Source organism: Palaemon carinicauda, chromosome 37, assembly GCF_036898095.1.
Source record: "Palaemon carinicauda isolate YSFRI2023 chromosome 37, ASM3689809v2, whole genome shotgun sequence".
Taxonomy (NCBI): domain Eukaryota; kingdom Metazoa; phylum Arthropoda; class Malacostraca; order Decapoda; family Palaemonidae; genus Palaemon; species Palaemon carinicauda.
This window is the reverse complement of record NC_090761.1, coordinates 71,607,945-71,627,944: the sequence shown is the minus strand read 5'-3', so window position 1 is coordinate 71,627,944 and position 20,000 is coordinate 71,607,945. Positions and strand designations below refer to the sequence as shown.

Here is a 20,000-nt window from a genome sequence, read left to right as displayed (position 1 = left end):
AGAGAGAGAGAGAGAGAGAGGAGAGAGAGAGAGAGAGAGAGAGAGGTAATAGTTTGAATATTGAATCAATATAAGGTAATTGGAAGTTGAAGGTTGAGGAGAGAGAGAGAGAGAGAGAGAGATTTGTTATTTCCTATAAGAGGAAGCATGCTAGTCCGAGAGAGAGAGAGAGGAGAGAGAGAGAGAGAGGAGAGAGAGAGAGAGAGAGAGAGAGAGAGAGGTAATAGTTTGAATATCGAATCAATATAAGGTAATTGGAAGTTGAGGGTTGATGAGAGAGAGAGAGAGAGAGAGAGAGAGAGAGAGAGAGAGAGAGAGAGAGAGAGAGAGAGAGAGAGAGAGAGAGCAGTTTGAACATTGAATCAACATTAAAGATTAATGATTTTACGAACAGTAACAACATTGAATTAAATCTCTTATATATGAACTATAAAATCTTAAAAAAGGGAAATAATATAAATATAAAACAGCATGCCCGAGTGTACCCTTCCAAGTATTTATAATTACCAAATATAGTGACCGATGTGGTAACGTCCCTGACTGGTGAACGCCAGACTGGGGTTCGAGTCCCGCTCAAATTCGTTAGTTTCCTTTGTCGTTGCAACCTTACCATCCTTGTGAGCTAAGGATAGGGGTTTTGGGGAGCCTATAGGTCTATCTGCTGAGTCATCAGTAGTCATTGCCCGGCCCTCCTTGGTCCTAGTTTCAGTGGAGAGGAGGCTTGGGTGCTGATCATATTGTACCAACCGTGTGTCACACGATCTTCACTCCGGGGTCACCAATGTGACGGGCCGAGAGAAGGTTGTGAACTCAAAGGCAGTATGAAAGCAACTGAGTTAATTTATTATAGAACACTTCTACTATACAAAACCTCAAGGCAACAGGAAATTTCATGTTCGAAAGACAGACAATGTTACATAGGAGAAACGCAGACATGTTTATTCCGGTTCTTTTTAGTGCGAGGGAAGAGCGAAGATACAAGCATAATATGTACAAAATGAATTATGTCCGATCGTGTGACACACGGTTGGTACAATATGTAATATGGTCAGTCTCTAAGGCATTGCCCTGCTTGATAGGGAAATGTCACTGTCCCTTCCCTCTGCCATTCATGAGTAGCCTTTACACCAGGCTACAGACTCCCTTTTGCCCTCTAATAATAATATATCTTCTATTTCAGAATGGCATCGACAAAGAAACCTTAGAGAATAAAATCAATTCTGCCTATCCAGTCATACACGAAGATCTGTTGCCTCTCCTTGCCATGTTTATCCACAAGAAGCAGCAGTTTGGAAGGAAAAAAGAAAAGTAGGTGGTCAGTTCATTAATTATTTTGATATTATAGTGTGACGAGGGAGGGAGAAGGTTGTGAACTCAAAGGCAGGATGCAATCAACTGAGTTGTATATTAAAGAACACTCTCCTTTATATACAAAACCTCAAGGCAAAAGGAAAATACATGTTCGAGGAAATGACAATATTACAGAGGAAACCAGCAGACATGAATTTTCATATTCGTTTTAGTGCGAGGGAAGAGCGAAGATACAAGCATAATATATACAAAAGGAATTATGTACAATTGTGTGACACACGGTTGGTACAATAGTCTGCTTGTAATGCATGATGGAAGTACATGACTTTCTCTCTTGTATTACAGTAATTAAACTTGTGCGAGATCATCTCTGCCTTGTCTAGAATGGCTACATTAACTTTCTCTACTGCAAGTCTCCTCTTGTACAGCTTCATTAATTCCAGTACACTTCACTGGAAGCTAATGAGACGCCAGTGTACCGGAATTCATGAAGCCAAGTGTACATTCTGCAGCAGTATATTTAATAATTGTAATTAGGTTCATAAATTTTATATTACTCGACCACTGAAAAAATTCCACATGGTCCACTATTTCTTTTTTTTCTGGTATCTATGTTGACGTGTTCAATATTTGCTGAACAGTATTTTCTGAATGATTTTGTTTCAGAGCACAAAATCATCTGGTGTGAAACCTTTTAGTATAGACTTTCCTTGATGAAAATTTCCCTCATTTACTGGATTGTGAGCTTCAAAGATGTTTCTATTTCAAAAGGTGATGGTCTAAAATTCCTTTCTTTTATATTTATTTCTCAATTAAACAACAGAACCAAATTAAATTTTAAACCCAATTCAATACTTACTCAGAATTCATGTGCTGTTCATTTTTTAATGAAAAGCTTCATCTAAAATAATAAAAACATTTTTTAATATATATAAACTCCCTTTTATTCCAGCTGGAACAGCTTCGTTTAAAATAATTCAGATAAAAAAAAGATGATCGCCTGACTGGGGTTCGAGTCCCACTCAAACTCGTTAGTTTCTTTATTCGCTGCAACCTCACCATCCTTGTGAGCTAATAATGGTGCTATTTTCGGGAGCCTATAGATTTATTTGCCGAGTCATCAGCAGCCATTGCCTGGCCCTCCTTGGTCCTAGCTGGGGGTGGAGAGGGGACTTGGGTGCTGTTCATATGTATATATGATCAGTCTCTAGGGCATTGTCCTACTTGATAGGGCAATGTCACTGTCCCTTCCCTCTGCCATTCATTAGCGGCCTTTAAACCTTTAAATCTATATGTGCCAACTGGGAACAGGTGCTGGTAAACCGGTATCAGCTGCCTTCTTGAATTCTCATTCAGTCGATATTTATCTTTCAACATTTGATATCGGAGTATCTTTATTAGCCGAACACGAAGGTTTTGAGTCTCCTAATACTTTTCTTGGGCTTATACTTCCTTCATTTGATCAGTGCGAGTCTCCCTATGCAGAGCATATGCTTGTTTATAATTGTTCTGTTTGACAATAAACGAACAATGTATAGTGTGAAATGTTGATTTGCTTGGAATGCATATAATAAAATGACTGCGAAGGTCCTGTAAAGACAAGGGTTCCTCTATTGTATAGGAGCAGAAAAGCAGCCCTTAAGGTAAAGGATTTCATTAATAACTTCAAAAGAAAAATTAATATATTAAACATCAGTCCTTTGAGAAGAGACATCCTGTTAACCTCTCTTGACATAATCATGTTCTTTGTCAGCTTAAAGAAATAAACATCGAGAACAGGATTCAGTTGTGTAGGATTTGTAACTTTTCTAGTGTCATTCATGGAATATTGCATCTGAATAACTTTAAACTGGAGGTTTTAATAATTCAGAGCAGGTCAGTATTCTTTATGGCAATTTAGCTATTGTAAAAGTTCCTCACATATTCATCATTGTATATGGTAATTTGTTAGCTCTCTATTTATGCTTGCAAAATCTTTCTGAAGAACACATTTTTCAGCATTGTATACAAGTCTTTGTTCCTTTTCATTTGATGTTGCTGACTTAAGGAAATATTGTATATCCACATCCTTTTGTTAAGTTCTCCGAAATGTCTGCAATATTCTCCATAAGTTCTAGAAAAAATTAATTTGTTACTTGTCCCTGTGTGGTATGTAACATAAAAAATCACAAAAGGGCTGAAAAATTAATTTTGTCACATGCTCATCTGTAATGTGTAACATCAAAAATCACAATATGGCTGAAAAAAAATTAATTTTGTTACATGTCCCTTTGTAATATGTAACATCAAAACTCACGAAAAGTCTGAAAAATCTAATTTTGTTACATGTCCCTCTGTAATATGTAACATCAAAACTCACGAGAAGTCTGAAAATCTAATTTTGTTACATGTCCCTCTGTAATATGTAACATCAAAACTAACGAGAAGTCTGAAAATCTAATTTTGTTACATGTCCCTCTGTAATATGTAACATCAAAACTCACGAGATGGCTGAAAATATTAATCTTATTACATGTCCCTCTAATATGTAACATCAAAACTCACAAGAAGGCTGAAAATATTAATCTTATTACATGTCCCTCTGTAATATGTAACATCAAAACTCACGAGATGGCTGAAAATATTAATCTTATTACATGTCCCTCTAATATGTAACATCAAAACTCCCAAGAAGGCTGAAAAATCTAATTTTATGACATGTCCCTCTGTAATATGTAACATCAAAACTCACGAGATGTCTGAAAATATTAATCTTATTACATGTCCCTCTGTAATATGTAACATCAAAACTCACGAGATGGCTGAAAATATTAATCTTATTACATGTCCCTCTAATATGTAACATCAAAACTCACAAGAAGGCTGAAAAATCTAATTTTATGACATGTCCCTCTGTAATATGTAACATCAAAACTCACGAGATGACTGAAAGTATTTATCTTATTACATGTCCCTCTAATATGTAACATCAAAACTCACAAGAAGGCTGAAAAATCTAATTTTATTACATGTCCCTCTGTAATATGTGACAGCAGAAGGGTTAGGAAAACTTTTGGCCACTTTTTGATGAATATTGTGTGTCTGATCAGAATTTTCAAGAGGTTTTGATCTCTCCTTCACTTTGTTATTGCTCACGTAGCTCCTTCCAAAGATTTGGCTACCGTCGCCTTCGAGGACCTTGAAGGGGCCTCAAAGAAAATGCCATGTTGGAATAGACTGTCCTGAGTGTATAGTAAAAAGATCAAGAGTGAAGATTGGGTTGTAACAATTTAAAAGAAATACCAGAAATTGATTATTTATGAAGCTTTACAAAACTAGGATCAGCATCTTTTGCATGGTTCCCAACCTGTTTGTTCTTGGGCAATTTTAAAGATACCTGTGTACCACTAAAATTGAGGTTGAAAAAGAGAAACAATGAAATTTATATTGGTATAATTTCATTATTCAATCTCATTACAGATTACCTCGTGTATTGCAAAGACTGGTCATTCTCTCAGATCCAATATACCTTCTGAAGAGTAAAAATGTACCACTGGAGGTGCATGTACCCCAGGTTGGGAACCCTTGATATATGCACTGTACAGTATTTGGATTTTCTAGTGCTTACCAAATCAAACTGAAGCTTTCCTTGTTGCTTGGTGCAAAATCAAATGTTCTGATGACCACCTTAGGAGCTGGTTGTCATCTGAATGAACCTGTATTTTTCGTAATTTAGGACTTTGTTCCTGCTGCATGTAAGTCTCCATTGAGCAATTGAAAGAAATATTCTACTGTTCGAAATTCTTTATCTTCTGTTTCATTCAGTTCTTTAAATTTCAGCTTGTTAGTATTGTAGTCATTGTCTATTATTGGTATTTATGAATTATGGGGTATTGGTTACTTAATGTCTTTGCCGATCATCAGACAATTTGAACTTGCTAGTGAAAGGTGTGCGTGTGTAGACACACAGTTTTCTCCTGTATAGTAATTAGGAATCCAGTGAGTTCATTTTCTATCAGTGATGTTATGAGATTGCATTTTTTATAAACAGACACATCCTTCAACGTGGTATGTGTTATGGATATGCAACTAACAGCAAAAATTAAATGAATGATTGATACCAAGATAGTGTAATAAATAGATTTCGTATTATTAAATTGGACATTTTTCAAGTGCTCATGTATGGAAAAGGATTATGCAGTGAGAAATTTCATCAGATTGTATGAAATTGATGCGATCGAAAGGAGGGTTCTCTGCCATCAGGAGCAATAATTCATGCTTGCTCTTTGAGATGTGGGAATGTAGTTGGCAAAGGTTTTAGAAGACTCTCTGGAGACCCAAGAGCCAACAGTCTCCATATACCTAAATCAGACTTCTTCCTCTCTACTTGCCCAGATTCTGAGCACAAACCACCTCAAGCAGAGTCAGCTAAAGCAGTAGGTAGAATCACGCATGAAGAACTGAGATGACCGACATGTAGACATTGCATTGAGGGTACAGCAGATATTTACCATCTTCTTCAGAAATGTCCTTCCACTTCCACATCACGGGGTCAGATGACACGAGATACATGAAAAGCTTGATTCCTAGTTCTCAGCAGAATGATTTACCCTCAAGGTGTAGCCATTAATTAGAATGGGAACACACTCATTAATCCTGACCTGGTGATGCAGAAGGATGGGAGCACACATCGAAGCGCCTTATATAATCCTGACCTGGTGATGCGGAAGGACACATCTTAGTGCCTTATAGGAGGCAGAGGAGTACAGAGCTTATGGTGTAGGGATCTGTAGGTACATCAGATCATCTATGGGATTTGAGAATGCTGATGATGCCTCATAAAATGGAATTGTTATTGGAACAAGAGGAGTCAGGCAACCAAAAGACTTCTTAAGAACCTTGGTGTTAGTGGCAGAGCAGTGCTTGTCCATCATGACATTACAATCAAATCCTCTATCACCACGTTGCATTACATCATGAAGAGGGCATAGTAATCTTTGAACCTTTCTATGTGACTCAATAAGATCTAGTTACTTGATATAACTATTCTCAATTAACTCTATACAGTATATATCAGCGTATGTACATTTATGTGTTCAAGAATATTGGATGTTTCCATAGTTTGTGGGTTGGACTCTTTATGACTTTTTAAACCTATATAATCACCCAAAGTAAAAGTTTGGTTGCCTCAAATATAAAAATTACTACTAATCCCTATTATAGTGGAATGCTGTGTTTTTTAATGTCGATAATAGCTTTCCTTAATTTAGTTTAGCTATATCATGTACTTTAAAAAGCTATTCTCTTTCAATTGTAACATGGAACTAAATCTCTGTACAAGAATTGAATTCCATGACATCACTGTTTGAATAGCCAAACGAGAATTTGACTTCCAAGGTTAACCTGCTAAAAACTCCGTGTATCCAGATGAAGTACAGTATTCATAATAATTGGGTTATAATTTGGTTATAATGTATCTTAAGTGCATGTGCTTACTATAAAATATTTCCATGCTCCCGATTTAGCTGTTTATAACTAACTAGCTAACTCTTATTCCCTCCACCACTTTTGTTTTCATTTTTTTTATAAGTAGCTTTTCTCGCTATATTTCAACTAATGTATTATAACAATTAGTTATGGAGTACAGTACTGTATACAACCATTAGTTATGGAGTACAGTACTATATGCATCCATTAGTTATGGAGTACAGTACTGTATACACCCATTAGTTATGGAGTACAGTACTGTGTACAAACATTAGTTTTGGAGTACAGTACTGTATATAACCATTAATTTGGAGTACTGTACAGTATACAGTTATTTTTTGTCTAATAGAGATTCTCCAACTTTCAGGGAGCTGTATGCATCTATGACATTGCTGGAATTCGTAGACAGATTACTGAAGAGAAGACCCATCGTATTCTTCAATCCAAGCGATGTTTATCTACTGCAGGATGGTACAGAAGGCTCTGAAGGGTTTGAAAATATTGGACATTCTCACGAATCTCCTAAATTAAGTATTAAAGATTATATGAGCTATGACGAAATAAAAATAGCAGCTCTCGTGTGCGTTTCCTCAAAGTCTCAGTTCATAAATGACGGGAGTCGTCACAATCGAGGCGTCCTTGGACCTCCTGGTAGCTTCCAGCAAGAGGGTGTTATTGTAGGAATGGTTGGTGCTAGATTTGAAAGAGCAGGCGTCATGGAGTATCAAGATTGTGCAGTTACACCGGAACAGAATACTAAAGACCGCGGTTATGGCGAAAACCCTCCCGAAAAACGTTGGTTAGTTAAGGCATGGGGTCAACTTTGGAATAAGTCGACGTTACCAACCTGGGAGGAAGCTGAAGGCGAAGATTTTCTCACAGTTGTATCCAGAGTAAAGCTCAACACCAAAGTCTATAGAGCTAGGATAAAAATGTCAGCGGAACTCCTCTTGATAGAAGCGAGTTGCCGTGCAGCCGAGGCTGGACTGAAGGCTTATGTCCATGTGGTGGGGCTTGGCCTTGGAGTCTGGCAAGTGTGCCATCAACAAAATGAGCTTTTTGTAGAAGCATGGGGAGATGCTCTTGCTTCAGTTGACACAACGCACATTGGACACGTAGATTTTAGCTGGATAAAAGCAACCAGTTGTCACGGTGCTACAGAAGGAGAAAAGTTTCCAAATACTGAAGTTGTTCTTCATTTCTCCCAAAGAGCTTTACACGCACCAGTACCTGAGGGAACAATGTTGATTGACAGTTATGCCTGGGATGGTAACTCACTCCCAGGAAATGAATATTGGAAAGGCATGCTATCAGCTTCAGGGGATCCTGCAGCTGCCTGTTCTTCCCAGATTGCAGAACTGCACAATTCTCTCATCAACCCATTAGTAACGGCTGAAAATCTACACATTGCGTCAAGTAAAGGTGTAGAACATATAGCTCAGTATGCAAAACGTTTTCTCGAAAGCTGATTCTCCCAAATACAATAGCTCTATTCATAAGGCTTGGCATCATAAATTACTAGATTTGTTACTCTTTTACTAAACAAATCACCTCTCGCAAATGCCAGCAGCGACTTATATTGTGCTGTTTTTACTACAACTCTTCTGAGACCTCATTCGATGTATTCCTTTTTATTTATTTGTAAGCTCACCTTGTAAATATGAAAAATCACTAGACATTTCTGACATGTTCCTAATTTCATTATCATTACCATAGGTTTGCCTTACGTTTAAATTATAGGGCAATACTTATTTTTTCTTTTGTAAATCTAAGTTTCTGTTCTCTTTTATGAGTCAGATTTTATAAGAGATCTTATGAGAATGGCATTTACCTACTTAAGGTAACTCTAAGCAGGATTTACACGGTCGTACGGTTCGTCGAACTCGGCTGTCAAACCTACTTGTCAAACGGTTCGAAGAAGTGGAGTCAGTCACAAATGCATAAGGTTCGTGGACAATGAAGCCCCATCACAAAAGTCAGGCAAGAACAGACTTTCTTCGAACCGTGTGACAAACATGTTCGACAACGAAATACCAAGTTTACACGTTCGAGCATCGCTTTAAACGCTTGTCTGTCGAACTGCATTCGACGAACCATTAGACCGTTTAAACATGCCTTAAGTCCTAGAATTGAAAAGGGTTATGAGTTTTGGTTTCCCCCTTGTAAGTGACTGTCAGAATAGTCTGAAACTCTACAACTTTTGACGCTTAATTATCCGAGACTTTAATCTACAGTTTGTCATTTCCTCTATTCATTATCTAATACAGTATTCAGACTTACTGTAATGCATGACTAACTATATCACTAATGTATATCAAGGGTATGTATATTTCATTCATTCACTTTATATGCTAAACAAAAATAAAAGTAAAAAAACTTAAAAAAGAGTTTTGAAGCCTTTAACATCTAAATATGCTCTATTGCAAATTGTAGCGAGTTACGTCCTACAGAGGCATAAGTATTTTTCAGGCTAATTTGTAATATAAAACCAGTTGCATGAAACTACTTATGACCATAACTAACACCAAAAATAAATTTAATACAAAATGCAGTTAACTGCATTTTTCATATTTAAAAAGTCCTATGGTGTCATGTTTATACTAAACCTGATCAAGTGACTTTACTAATTGTAAGTATGTAGCTAATCAGTCTTGCAGTTTCCTTTGGCTCCCCTTAATGGAATGCATAGCATTCAGTACCCATTAAGAATATTATCATTTAAACATTTAGTAGTTTTTAAGGCCTTGTTCTAGTCTGAGGCGAGCCCTTTTTGCCATTCCTGGTTGAGAGAGCCCCAATGTAAGTATTAATTTCCCCAATTGCACTTGATAAATTATTGTTGTTAAAATATTATCTTGCGAGTAATAATTCCACCTTGAAATACTGAGCTACTCGACGAAATTTCATAGTCACTAATAATAATTTTCTTAGCCAATATGTTCTTGAAAGCGGTCTCTTAGTTTTCCCTTGGATAATTACACATAATTGTGCCTTATCCTCCCATGGTCTTCAAATTTACAACTGTACAGTTTTAACAGGAAAAGGAAGAAGTCTTGGTTATGAGCAAGGTTCAAAGTCACAGATATGTGAAAGGGGCTTCTGTAAAATCATCAGCATTAAGGGGTTTGGGTCTTTGCAACAGATTAGCAAAGACAAGCAAACAATTCTAGACTTGAGTTCAAGTCTCTCACACTAAGTGATTATGACCACTAGACCTGGCTATGGAAGTGAGGTTAGTGTAAGCAGTTCATGAGAGCTCCAAGTTTTGGGTTTAGTGAGGAATCAGCAGGTAGAGTAGACTAGTTTTTCACTGGAAGGTGGCAGTTCAACATTGCACTCCTAGGATATAACTATTAAAAAAGCATGTAAACTTGCCTGCATTGATGAGAATGTCAATTGATTGGGCTGCACCATCCACCCTTTGATACTTGCTTTAATCGTTCCTAAAGGGTATATGTATCATTAAAATTCTCTAAGATTAGGAGAACTAGTTCTCATACCTGGACAGGACACTTACGAAAGATCTTTATACTATCTTGGTGTCTTTTTTTTGCAAAGGTGGGAGATAGTCTTCCACCCATGTCCCGGCTAATTATTTCAAGGGTTCGCCAAGGATAGAACTTCACAGTAAGGTGTGTTTGCAGTTGCTGAATGAAAGGTTGCTTAGTTCAGTGAAAAAAGGGTAGATTTCATCAATTCACTTTTTTGTCTGGTAAGTATCATCAGGCTTATTACCCCTTATATAATGCATAAATTGGCTAACTTTCTGCCTCCTTAACAGCAGCCCATGGATGGAAGAGAGTAAATGTACTGATCATTTAAGCATTACCCTCATGAGTTAGATAGATAATTATCTAACTTAGTTGTTCATGAAACTTGCTACCAAGGAGCACAGAGCAGTGGGAATTTCAAACCAGACTCTTCCATCTAATAGCTCTTATCCTCCAGTTCACTGGAAATCTTTTGGAGTAAGTCATGAACTGCAGAGGGGTTTGTGTGTAACATCAGAGAATATGGTTCAGAAGAGACCAATCTAAGGCTTCAAACGTGGGGAGGAGGAAAAGAAACTCGCCCATATTGAGTGGAAATATGCATGTGAAGAGGGACAAATACTCTCCACTTATATCTATAGCAGTGATGGGAACATTGCCTGTAAAATTGTAACTGCACAGAGGAAATGTGACACAAGCCAAACATTTTTCTTCAGTAATGAGGGATAGCGTGGCAAAGCTTGATTGACGGCTCAGCAATGTATTTACTAATAATCCTTCTAAACAGATTTCCTTATGAGTCCCTATATTTCAGTTGCAAGAGTACAAGCATCCCAAATGAATGTGGATTGCATGGGGATAATTAAGTAGCTAACAGATATTCACAGAAGATAATCACAGCATCAAACTAAACTATCTTCCCAAAAATGGAGAGATTTTTTTAGTCAGGAAGAGTCTTGAGTTACATCCACATAAGCATGACCTTCAGGATGGCATAACCTCTTGAGACATGTCAAGGATAGACCTTCTGGCCTTACAGGGCCAATCTATCTACAAGATGCAGCACATTGTACTATTAAAAGGCACTGTTTGAAATTATGAGCCATGGGAATTATGCTTGTCCAGGTTTTAAGAAGACAATGATCACTATCACCTCAGGAGGAGTATGGGTACCTGCCTGTAATAAAGTATTGCTAGGCATCTGGTAACTAGCTCAGTCCCCAATGGTAGTGGAAATTCTTCTAAATTTGCTATAATAGAATGACAAAATCAATTGGATTCTGGTTATATGCCACATAGCAGAATAGTATTCCACTCTCCTGTATGTGTTTTTGATCTTGTTGGCTACAGCACCAAATGTAGATCCGCTCGGTAATCTCCTCAAAGGTAACAGTGACAGATGAAGCCCCCAATAGCGTGGGTAAGTGGGCACTGACCATAAGAACAGTTGTAAACATCGCACTATGGGTCGTAAGGTAAGGGACAGTCAAAAGCAACTTATGAGAATTCTGGAAAGGACACCATCATCAACTAGATAGTAAAGGTACCCTAAGCTACAGGTCAATCAACTACAAAGGTATGTAGACGAGGGAAATAACCATTGGAAGGAGGTTACTGTTGCAATCATTCCAAATATACAGTACAGCCCTTTCCCTTGTAGGAGATATATAATATGATGTTCCTGGTATATTTATAGATGTTTTGAAGGATTTTGAGGGTTTGATGATACCTGATTCCCTTTAGGAGATATATAATGTGTTGTTCCTGGTGTATTTATTGGTGTTTTGGACAATTTTGAGATTTTTATGTTAATACCTGAGAAATCTATATTTACCTCCGCCAACGAAGTTGGGAGCAGGTTATGTTTTCACCCGATGTTTGTCCATTTGTTTGTGAACAACTTCCTGGCTACAATTTTACTCATAGAGTAGTAAAACTTTCAGGGATTAATAATTATGTTAAGACTTGGAAGTGATTCAATTTTGAAAGTCCTGGGTCAAAGGTCAAGTTCAAGGTCGAGCAAAAGATCAACCGAAGTAACCCTAACCTCGAGAAATAAGCCACCGTGGTGAAGATCTGCACTTTCATAATGCTTTTGTAGTTTTTATAAGTTATAAGAGCAAGTGAAACAAAAAGAGACAAGCCCGAGGATCCATATTTCACTGAGGAAGTTAACACAGGAATACAATCTACTTTATGCTAAGGTAAAATCAGTGCCTGGGATTGGGGAGAGCTGCATTGAGAAGGATGTAGCCCCACCATCTATAAGTAAGGCCAAAGTCTTGGGTAAGGTGGCTAGGCCAGGCGTCCTAGCTTAAGTGGGGAAGCTCTCTTTAGGTTACTTCATAGATTTATTTTAATATTGTTACTCTTAAGATATTCTATTTTAATTGTTCATTACGTCTCTTGGAGCTTATTTATTTCCTTATTTCCTTTCCTCACTGGGCCATTTTCCCTGTTGGACCCCTTGGGCTTATAGTATCTTGCTTTTCCAGCTAGGGTTGTAGGTTAGTAAGCAATATTGTTACTCTTCTTAAGATGTTTTATTTTAATTGTTCATAACGTCTCTTGGAGCTTATTTATTTTCTTATTTCCTTTCTTCGCTGGGATATTTTCCCTGTAGGAGCCCTTGGGCTTATAGCATCTTGCTTTTCCAATTAGGGTTTTAGGTTAGTAAGCAACAATGATGATTTATGCCCGACTGTGTAAAAGAGTTTGTGTATCGCCATGATCAACAAAGCTGTACTAGTCAGGTCCACCCATACTAGTTTGGTTTGCTGTGAGCGATCAGACGAAAATCTCCCACCGTCACTAATCGGCACTGGCAAGCGTGGTGGTGAAAACTGGCCAAACTCCAGATATGAATTGACATGTCTGAAACCTTTGTCCTACAGTGGACTAGAAACGGCTGCATTTTTTTTTTTTTTTTTTTTTTTTTTTGTTAAATAACCGTTTGGTAGTTAGCTTTGGAGTTTGATCAATTATATTTTAATTAATAACTTAGATAAATAACGTAAATAACATTATTTAGTAAAAATACTGGAAGTGATAATGATAAAAAATTCATCACCATCATCATCTCCTCCTGCGCCTATTGAAGCGAAGGGCCTCGGTTATATTTCACCAGTCGTCTCTATCTCGAGCCTTTAAATCAATACCTCTCCATTCATCATTTCCTACTTCGCGCTTCATATTCCTCAACCATGTAGGCCTGGGTCTTCCATTTTATCTTAATAAGATAAATTTTTTATGAATAATTAATTCAAAGTAGTAACTATCAAATCGGCCATCAATTCGCGCATGTGCGAAGGACAGTAACCTAAACATATCGTAACTACGTTACTACAGTTACGTTACGGTAGGCAGTCACACAATAGCCGGCCAGTTGTAAACAATTACATGTTTAGTGAATAAGTGAGATTTAACTATACCTTCGTCACTCCAAGACAACATTTTTGGATTGAATCTGCTAAAACTTCGTTCTGATAAGTATATTATCTTATTAGTGCATATTTGGGAAAAAAAGGTAATATATTTTAAATTGAATTATATAGATTATAAGATTGGATGTTAAATTAATTTCAACACTCGGGTATACTATACTATCTTATTTCTCTTGTATTTTTGAAGTTTTTATAGTTTATATATGAACGATTAATTTTAATGTTGTTACTGTTCTTAAAATATTTTATTTTAATTGTTCATTACTTCTTTTGTACTTTATTTTTTAACTTGTCCTTTCCTCACTGGGCTATCTTCCCTGTTGGGCTCATATCATCATGCTTTTCTTACTAGGGTTGTAGCTTAGCTAGTAATAATGACTAATAATAGTAATAATAATTATTATTATTATTATTTTTTATTTATTTCCTTATTTCCTTTCCTCACTGGGCAATTTTCCCTGTTGGAGTCCTTGGGTTCATATCATCATGCTTTTCCAACTAGGGTTATAGCTTAGCTAGTAATAATGAATAATAATAGTAATAATAATTATTATTGTTATTATTATTATTATTATTATTATTATTATTATTTTATTTATTTCCTTATTTCCTTTCCTCACTGGGCAATTTTCCCTGTTGGAGTCCTTGGGTTCATATCATCATGCTTTTCCAACTAGGGTTATAGCTTAGCTAGTAATAATGAATAATAATAGTAATAATAATTATTATTGTTATTATTATTATTATTATTATTATTATTATTTTATTTATTTCCTTATTTCCTTTCCTCACTGGGCAATTTTCCCTGTTGGAGTCCTTGGGTTCATATCATCATGCTTTTCCAACTAGGGTTATAGCTTAGCTAATAATAATGAATAATAATAGTAATAATAATAATAATAATTATTTTTATTATTATTATTATTATTATTATTATGTTTTGATAGGCGTGTATTTACTTATTTATTTATTCATTTGTTTATGTTTGTTTGTCCGTGATTCACAAAACTCAAAAACTATTTGACCAAATCTCATGAAATTTGGTGGGATAAATGTCCATGATCCAGGGACGACTTGATTAGATTGTGGGTGTGATTTCATTAAAGGTCAAGGTCACAAAAGGTCAAAACCTTTTTTTTTTTTTTTTTTTTTTTTTTTTTTTGCAATATCGTGGTCAATTTTTATCCGAATTGTATAAAACTATGATTGTTGTGGCCTGATTGGTAACGTCTCTGCCTGGTGTTTGCCAGTTGGAGGTTCGAGTCCTGCTCAGACTCATTAGTGCCTTTAGTGTCTGCAACCTTACCATTCTTGTGCGCTAAGGTTGGGGGGTTTAGGGGAGCCTATAGGTCTATCTGTTGAGTCATCAGCAGCCATTGCCTGGCCTTCCTTGGTCATAGCTTGAGTGGAGAGGGGACTTGGGCGCTGATCATGTAATATAGTCAGTCTCTAGGGCATTGTCCTGCACGTTAGGCAATGTCACTGTCCCTTGCCTCTGCCATTCATGAGCGACCTTTAAACCATGGTAACAAATGTGGCGTTGGCGAAGGTATGCGCTGCACTGTTCCCCCTTTGTGATTGTCATAAGAAGCAGCCATTTACTAAACATTCTTATTTATTTTTGCCTGTTTTTTTTTTTTTTTTTTTTTTTTTTTTTTTGTCATATGGTTAAGCTGAGTGCAGTGTTGTATTGATATATACTTATCAAAGCCACTGACATCAGTTACATTATATGCATTTGATAATGATTTATAAGTTTACATATTTCTAAAAACGTCATGAAATTTAATATAAATCACCTCATTAAAAATTATTACGTGTAAAATGCGGCAAATATCTTTTTAAGCGAACCAATGAGAGCTTTGCTAGATAAGAATGCATAATTCATAATTAATAATCTAGAAATATAAAGAGAAAATACGAACCTAATATAGTTGATATTAGCACTACAAGTAAATCTGATTCAAGGTGAAAAGTTTGGTTACCAACGAAAATTTACCAAAACTACAGTATTTTGACATTACCTCATCATGCTAGGAAAAATTTAATAGGTAAATAAAACAAGTATTAGAAACTAGGAATACTGTATTAATAACATTCTTCAATATGAAGGATTGTCTTTACAATAACCTTCATAGAAGGTTGAACGTTATGTACAGTGAAAATCAAAAGTTCACGGACGGTTTTATGTCGACAAGCCTAAAACACTCTGCACTGGGAAAATAATGGCCAGCGAATGTCGACAGATTAATGAATTTGACTGTACATATATAGCAGATGATAACATGTTATTATAATACAACTCATCAATGAATATAATATATGAAGGCACACATCTAAATTGTAAATACCAAAGAAGGCTTTAGTAGTAGGCCTACAGTAGATCATGGTTAAAACACTCTTCGAAATATGCTATTGGTAGAACATAGTCATGAGGGTATGCAGAAGCCTAAGAATAGAATAACAACATCTGATTAATATACAAACAAATAAATCAATCAGTTTTCTCTGAAATCGTATAGGACTATCGCAGATAAGGAACAGACTTTTAGGAAATTGAAAATCGATTTATTAATCAGACAAACGTTCTAAAATTAGTTTAGTGGCTTCCATTACTAGTTCAACTCCCTGAAGACAAGGTATTTAACTCTAGGCTTGTAATCTACAGTATGCGCTGTCAAGGAGGTATAGAATATCTGCCAGTAACCAAATTTCTCCATATACAATTTACAAGACTTTTTCCAAGCATGTGTAAACAAAAAGGGCAAGAATTTACAGTACTGGTAAAGTACTAAGTCAAGTTGAAACTGATTACTGCGTAACAAGAGCACTGTTTAAGGCCTCTCAATTACAAACTCACAACTCAAAATCTCTTAAATCACATCAGTTCCCATATAATTTTCTGAAATTATAATGTAATATTATTGGGATCCGAAGTCAGTGAATAAACACTATATGTAAACTGTGAACAACCTTTAGGAGTAAAGAACCCGATTTTTAATGAATTTTTGTATTTTACTACAGTTATTTATGCAATGGTCCGTTTCGTTAGTTAGTACAATGTTAAAAAGTTGCATTAAACCAACGGGAAATGCATGACAATATATATTACAGGATTTTTACTGTTTTAAAAACGGATATATCAACGTAAAAGAGTGATATTACGGTCACCAACCCGTAAAATATCATAACAAGGTAAGGTGAAATTACGGTCGCCTGTATTTTACTGAAATACGGCTGAGAACAGTATATTTTTACGGAAAATTTCCGATTAAAATTGCGGTTTTTTTTTTTTTTTTTTTTTTTTTTTTTAAGTGTACATATAGACTTGAATGATTCCAGTCTAGAGCATAGCCTTGCCATCTTTAGCAGTTAGACTCTTCTAGGAATTTTGGGGTACCTAAACAAAGTTAGGAATTGAAGCAACTTGGTGACACAACAAGCTGTTTCTTAGCCAAATCAGTGTGAAGAAGAAGCATTGAGTACGTGCGTTCGTACAAAGGTTTCAAGATTATCTCTTGAATGAAAAAGCTCATTCAATAAAATTCGTAACTCGTCAAGATTATCTCTTAAATGAAAAAGCTCATTCAATAAAATTCGTAACTCGTCAAGATTATCTCTTGAATGAAAAAGTTCATTCAATAAAATCAGTAACTTGTCAAGATTATCTCTTAAATGAAAAAGCTCATTCAATAAAATTCGTAACTTGTCAAGATTATCTCTTAAATGAAAAAGCTCATTCAATAAAATTCCTAACTCGTCAAGATTATCTCTTAAATGAAAAAGCTCATTCAATAAAATCAGTAACTTGTCAAGATTATCTCTTAAATGAAAAAGCTCATTCAATAGAATTCGTAACTCGTCAAGATTATCTCTTGAATGAAAAAGTTCATTCAATAAAATCAGTAACTTGTCAAGATTATCTCTTAAATGAAAAAGCTCATTCAATAAAATTCCTAACTCGTCAAGATTATCTCTTAAATGTAAAAGCTCATTCAATAAAATTCGTAACTTGTCAAGATTATCTCTTATATGAAAAAGCTCATTCAATAAAATTCGTAACTCGTCAAGATTATCTCTTAAATGAAAAAGCTCATTCAATAAAATTCGATATGAAGACACGTCGAAATGTCATCTTGCTTCATCATCGAAAAAATAACTTACATTTTTCTTATAAGTCATTTTATCTAGGTAAACATATTTCATGTAGAATTATTACCTGACTATAGTAGATTGCTAAGGACGGATAAATGATCTACAGTCTACACGATTTATCTTCCTGCTATATGTCATTATATTTTGTGTAATATTCGCTTTTTTCACAACTCTTGTTAACTAAGATGATTTTAAATCACATAAAAATAAATGTTTGATTAATGCTAAAAATGTTTAGTTTTATCCGTAACTTCTCGAATAAACATATATAATTTTTCACATTATAGAAGCACTTAAAATAATAGTTGAATTAGTTGTATATAGGTTTAATTTGGCTTTTCGAGTTCTCGTCACACACACACACATACACACACACACACACACACAAAATATATGAAACTTAACTTCACTAACAAAATAGTGACTTATCTTCTCAAACTTTACCACATCATTAAACGTTTGGGAATGCAAATATCATCAATGTGACAAATGTTCCTGTTTTCTAAATATCTGGAGCAGCTCCTCTGAACATTAAATGTCACTATGTTGGAGAACTCACTAGTTGTAACCCAAAGAATCGAGGAATTATTACAGATATTACCAATGCGATATAAATTTTTCAATTTTATAAATATCTGAAGCATTCTCCTGAACAGTAAATTTCACTATGTTGGAGAACTCACTAGTTGTAACCCAAAGAATCAAGGAATTATTGCAGATATTACCAATGTGATATAAATTTTTCAATTCTATAAATATCTGAAGCAGTCTCCAGAACAGTAAATTTCACTATGTTGGAGAACTCACTAGTTGTAACCCAAAGAATCAGGGAATTATTGCAGATATTACCAATGTGATATAAATTTTTCAATTTTATAAACATCTGAAGCATTTTCATGAACAGTAAATTTCACTATGTTGGAGAACTCACTAGGTGTAACCCAAAGAATCAAGGAATTATTGCAAATATTACCAATGTGATATAAATTTTTCAATTTTATAAACATCTGAAGCATTCTCCTGAACAGTAAATTTCACTATGTTGGAGAACTCACTAGTTGTAACCCAAAGAATCAAGGAATTACTGCAAATATTACCAATGTGATATAAATTTTTCAATTTTATAAATATCTGAAGCATTTTCATGAACTGTATATTTCACTATGTTGGAGAACTCACTAGTTGTAACCCAAAGAATCAGGGAATTATTGCAAATATTACCAATGTGTTATAAATTTTTCAATTTTATGAATATCTGAAGCATTTTCATGAACAGCAAATTTCACTATGTTGGAGAACTCACTAGTTGTAACCCAAAGAATCAAGGAATTACTGCAAATATTACCAATGTGATGTAAATTTTTCAATTTTATAATTATCTGAAGCATTTTCATGAACTGTATATTTCACTATGTTGGAGAACTCACTAGTTGTAACCCAAAGACTCGAGGAATTGGTCTCAGAAATCACGAAAAAAGACTTATCACAAAAAATCTCAAATCTTACTAAGGTGACCCCATCCGCATTGCATTCAAACAGACAGCGCTTGAGATAACGGCCTTGATATCAACAGATAAATTAAAAGACTGAATATATCGAGGTAGACCGTTGTTAATAAATAACATTTATAAAAAATGTAGAGCTTCCAACTACACTAATTTTCTACAGCCATAATATCGGCCTCTGATCAGGACGTCAAGAGGCCAAGTGCATTGGCCTGTAGGTGTAAGCGCTGACGGAGAAATTCGTAGAACTCTATGTCTTCCTTTAGGAACTTTTGAAGGGTGTCTAGAGTGGCTGGGGACACACGCTTTCTCGAGGACGGGGAATTGTTGGTGTTTAGTTTAACCCTACCTGAAATTGACAGATATTTAGTTATAAGAGTCACAAGGAACGTGCTAGTGGTATAGAATCTCTTCTCTATATGACAAAGAGCAGGTGGCTGGCCAAATAAATAAATATATATATATATATATATATATATATATATATATATATATATATATATATATATATGTCTACGTTTGCGGCCACACTGTACTCTTGCCGTCCCTCGGTAGGGGCTAGAGAGAGTAGTCATTTTTTTATAGTTCGTGTACTCCAATATATATATATATATATATATATATATATA

At 35.4% G+C, this 20,000-nt stretch overlaps 1 protein-coding gene, 1 long non-coding RNA gene and 1 pseudogene across 6 annotated transcripts in view; 2 read left to right on the top strand and 1 right to left on the bottom strand.

Moving 5' to 3' along the window:
* The window catches only part of LOC137629789 (uncharacterized), a 78,139-nt gene extending 68,999 nt beyond the window's left edge, over positions 1-9,140 (top strand). For 4 of the 5 annotated variants that reach the window (XM_068361430.1, XM_068361428.1, XM_068361429.1 and 1 more), the window contains exons 3-4: positions 1,181-1,308; positions 7,145-9,140. In XM_068361430.1, coding sequence (XP_068217531.1) covers positions 1,181-1,308; positions 7,145-8,246 — 1,230 coding nt within the window. In that variant the 3' untranslated portion in view covers positions 8,247-9,140. The remainder of the gene's footprint in view (positions 1-1,180; positions 1,309-7,144) is intronic. The other variant, XM_068361426.1, reaches the window with a different exon arrangement.
* LOC137629793 (uncharacterized) overlaps positions 1-20,000 on the top strand; it is a 117,413-nt gene that overhangs the window by 17,739 nt on the left and 79,674 nt on the right. The window lies entirely within an intron of this gene.
* LOC137629386 (heparan sulfate 2-O-sulfotransferase 1-like) overlaps positions 19,185-20,000 on the bottom strand; it is a 12,920-nt pseudogene continuing 12,104 nt past the window's right edge.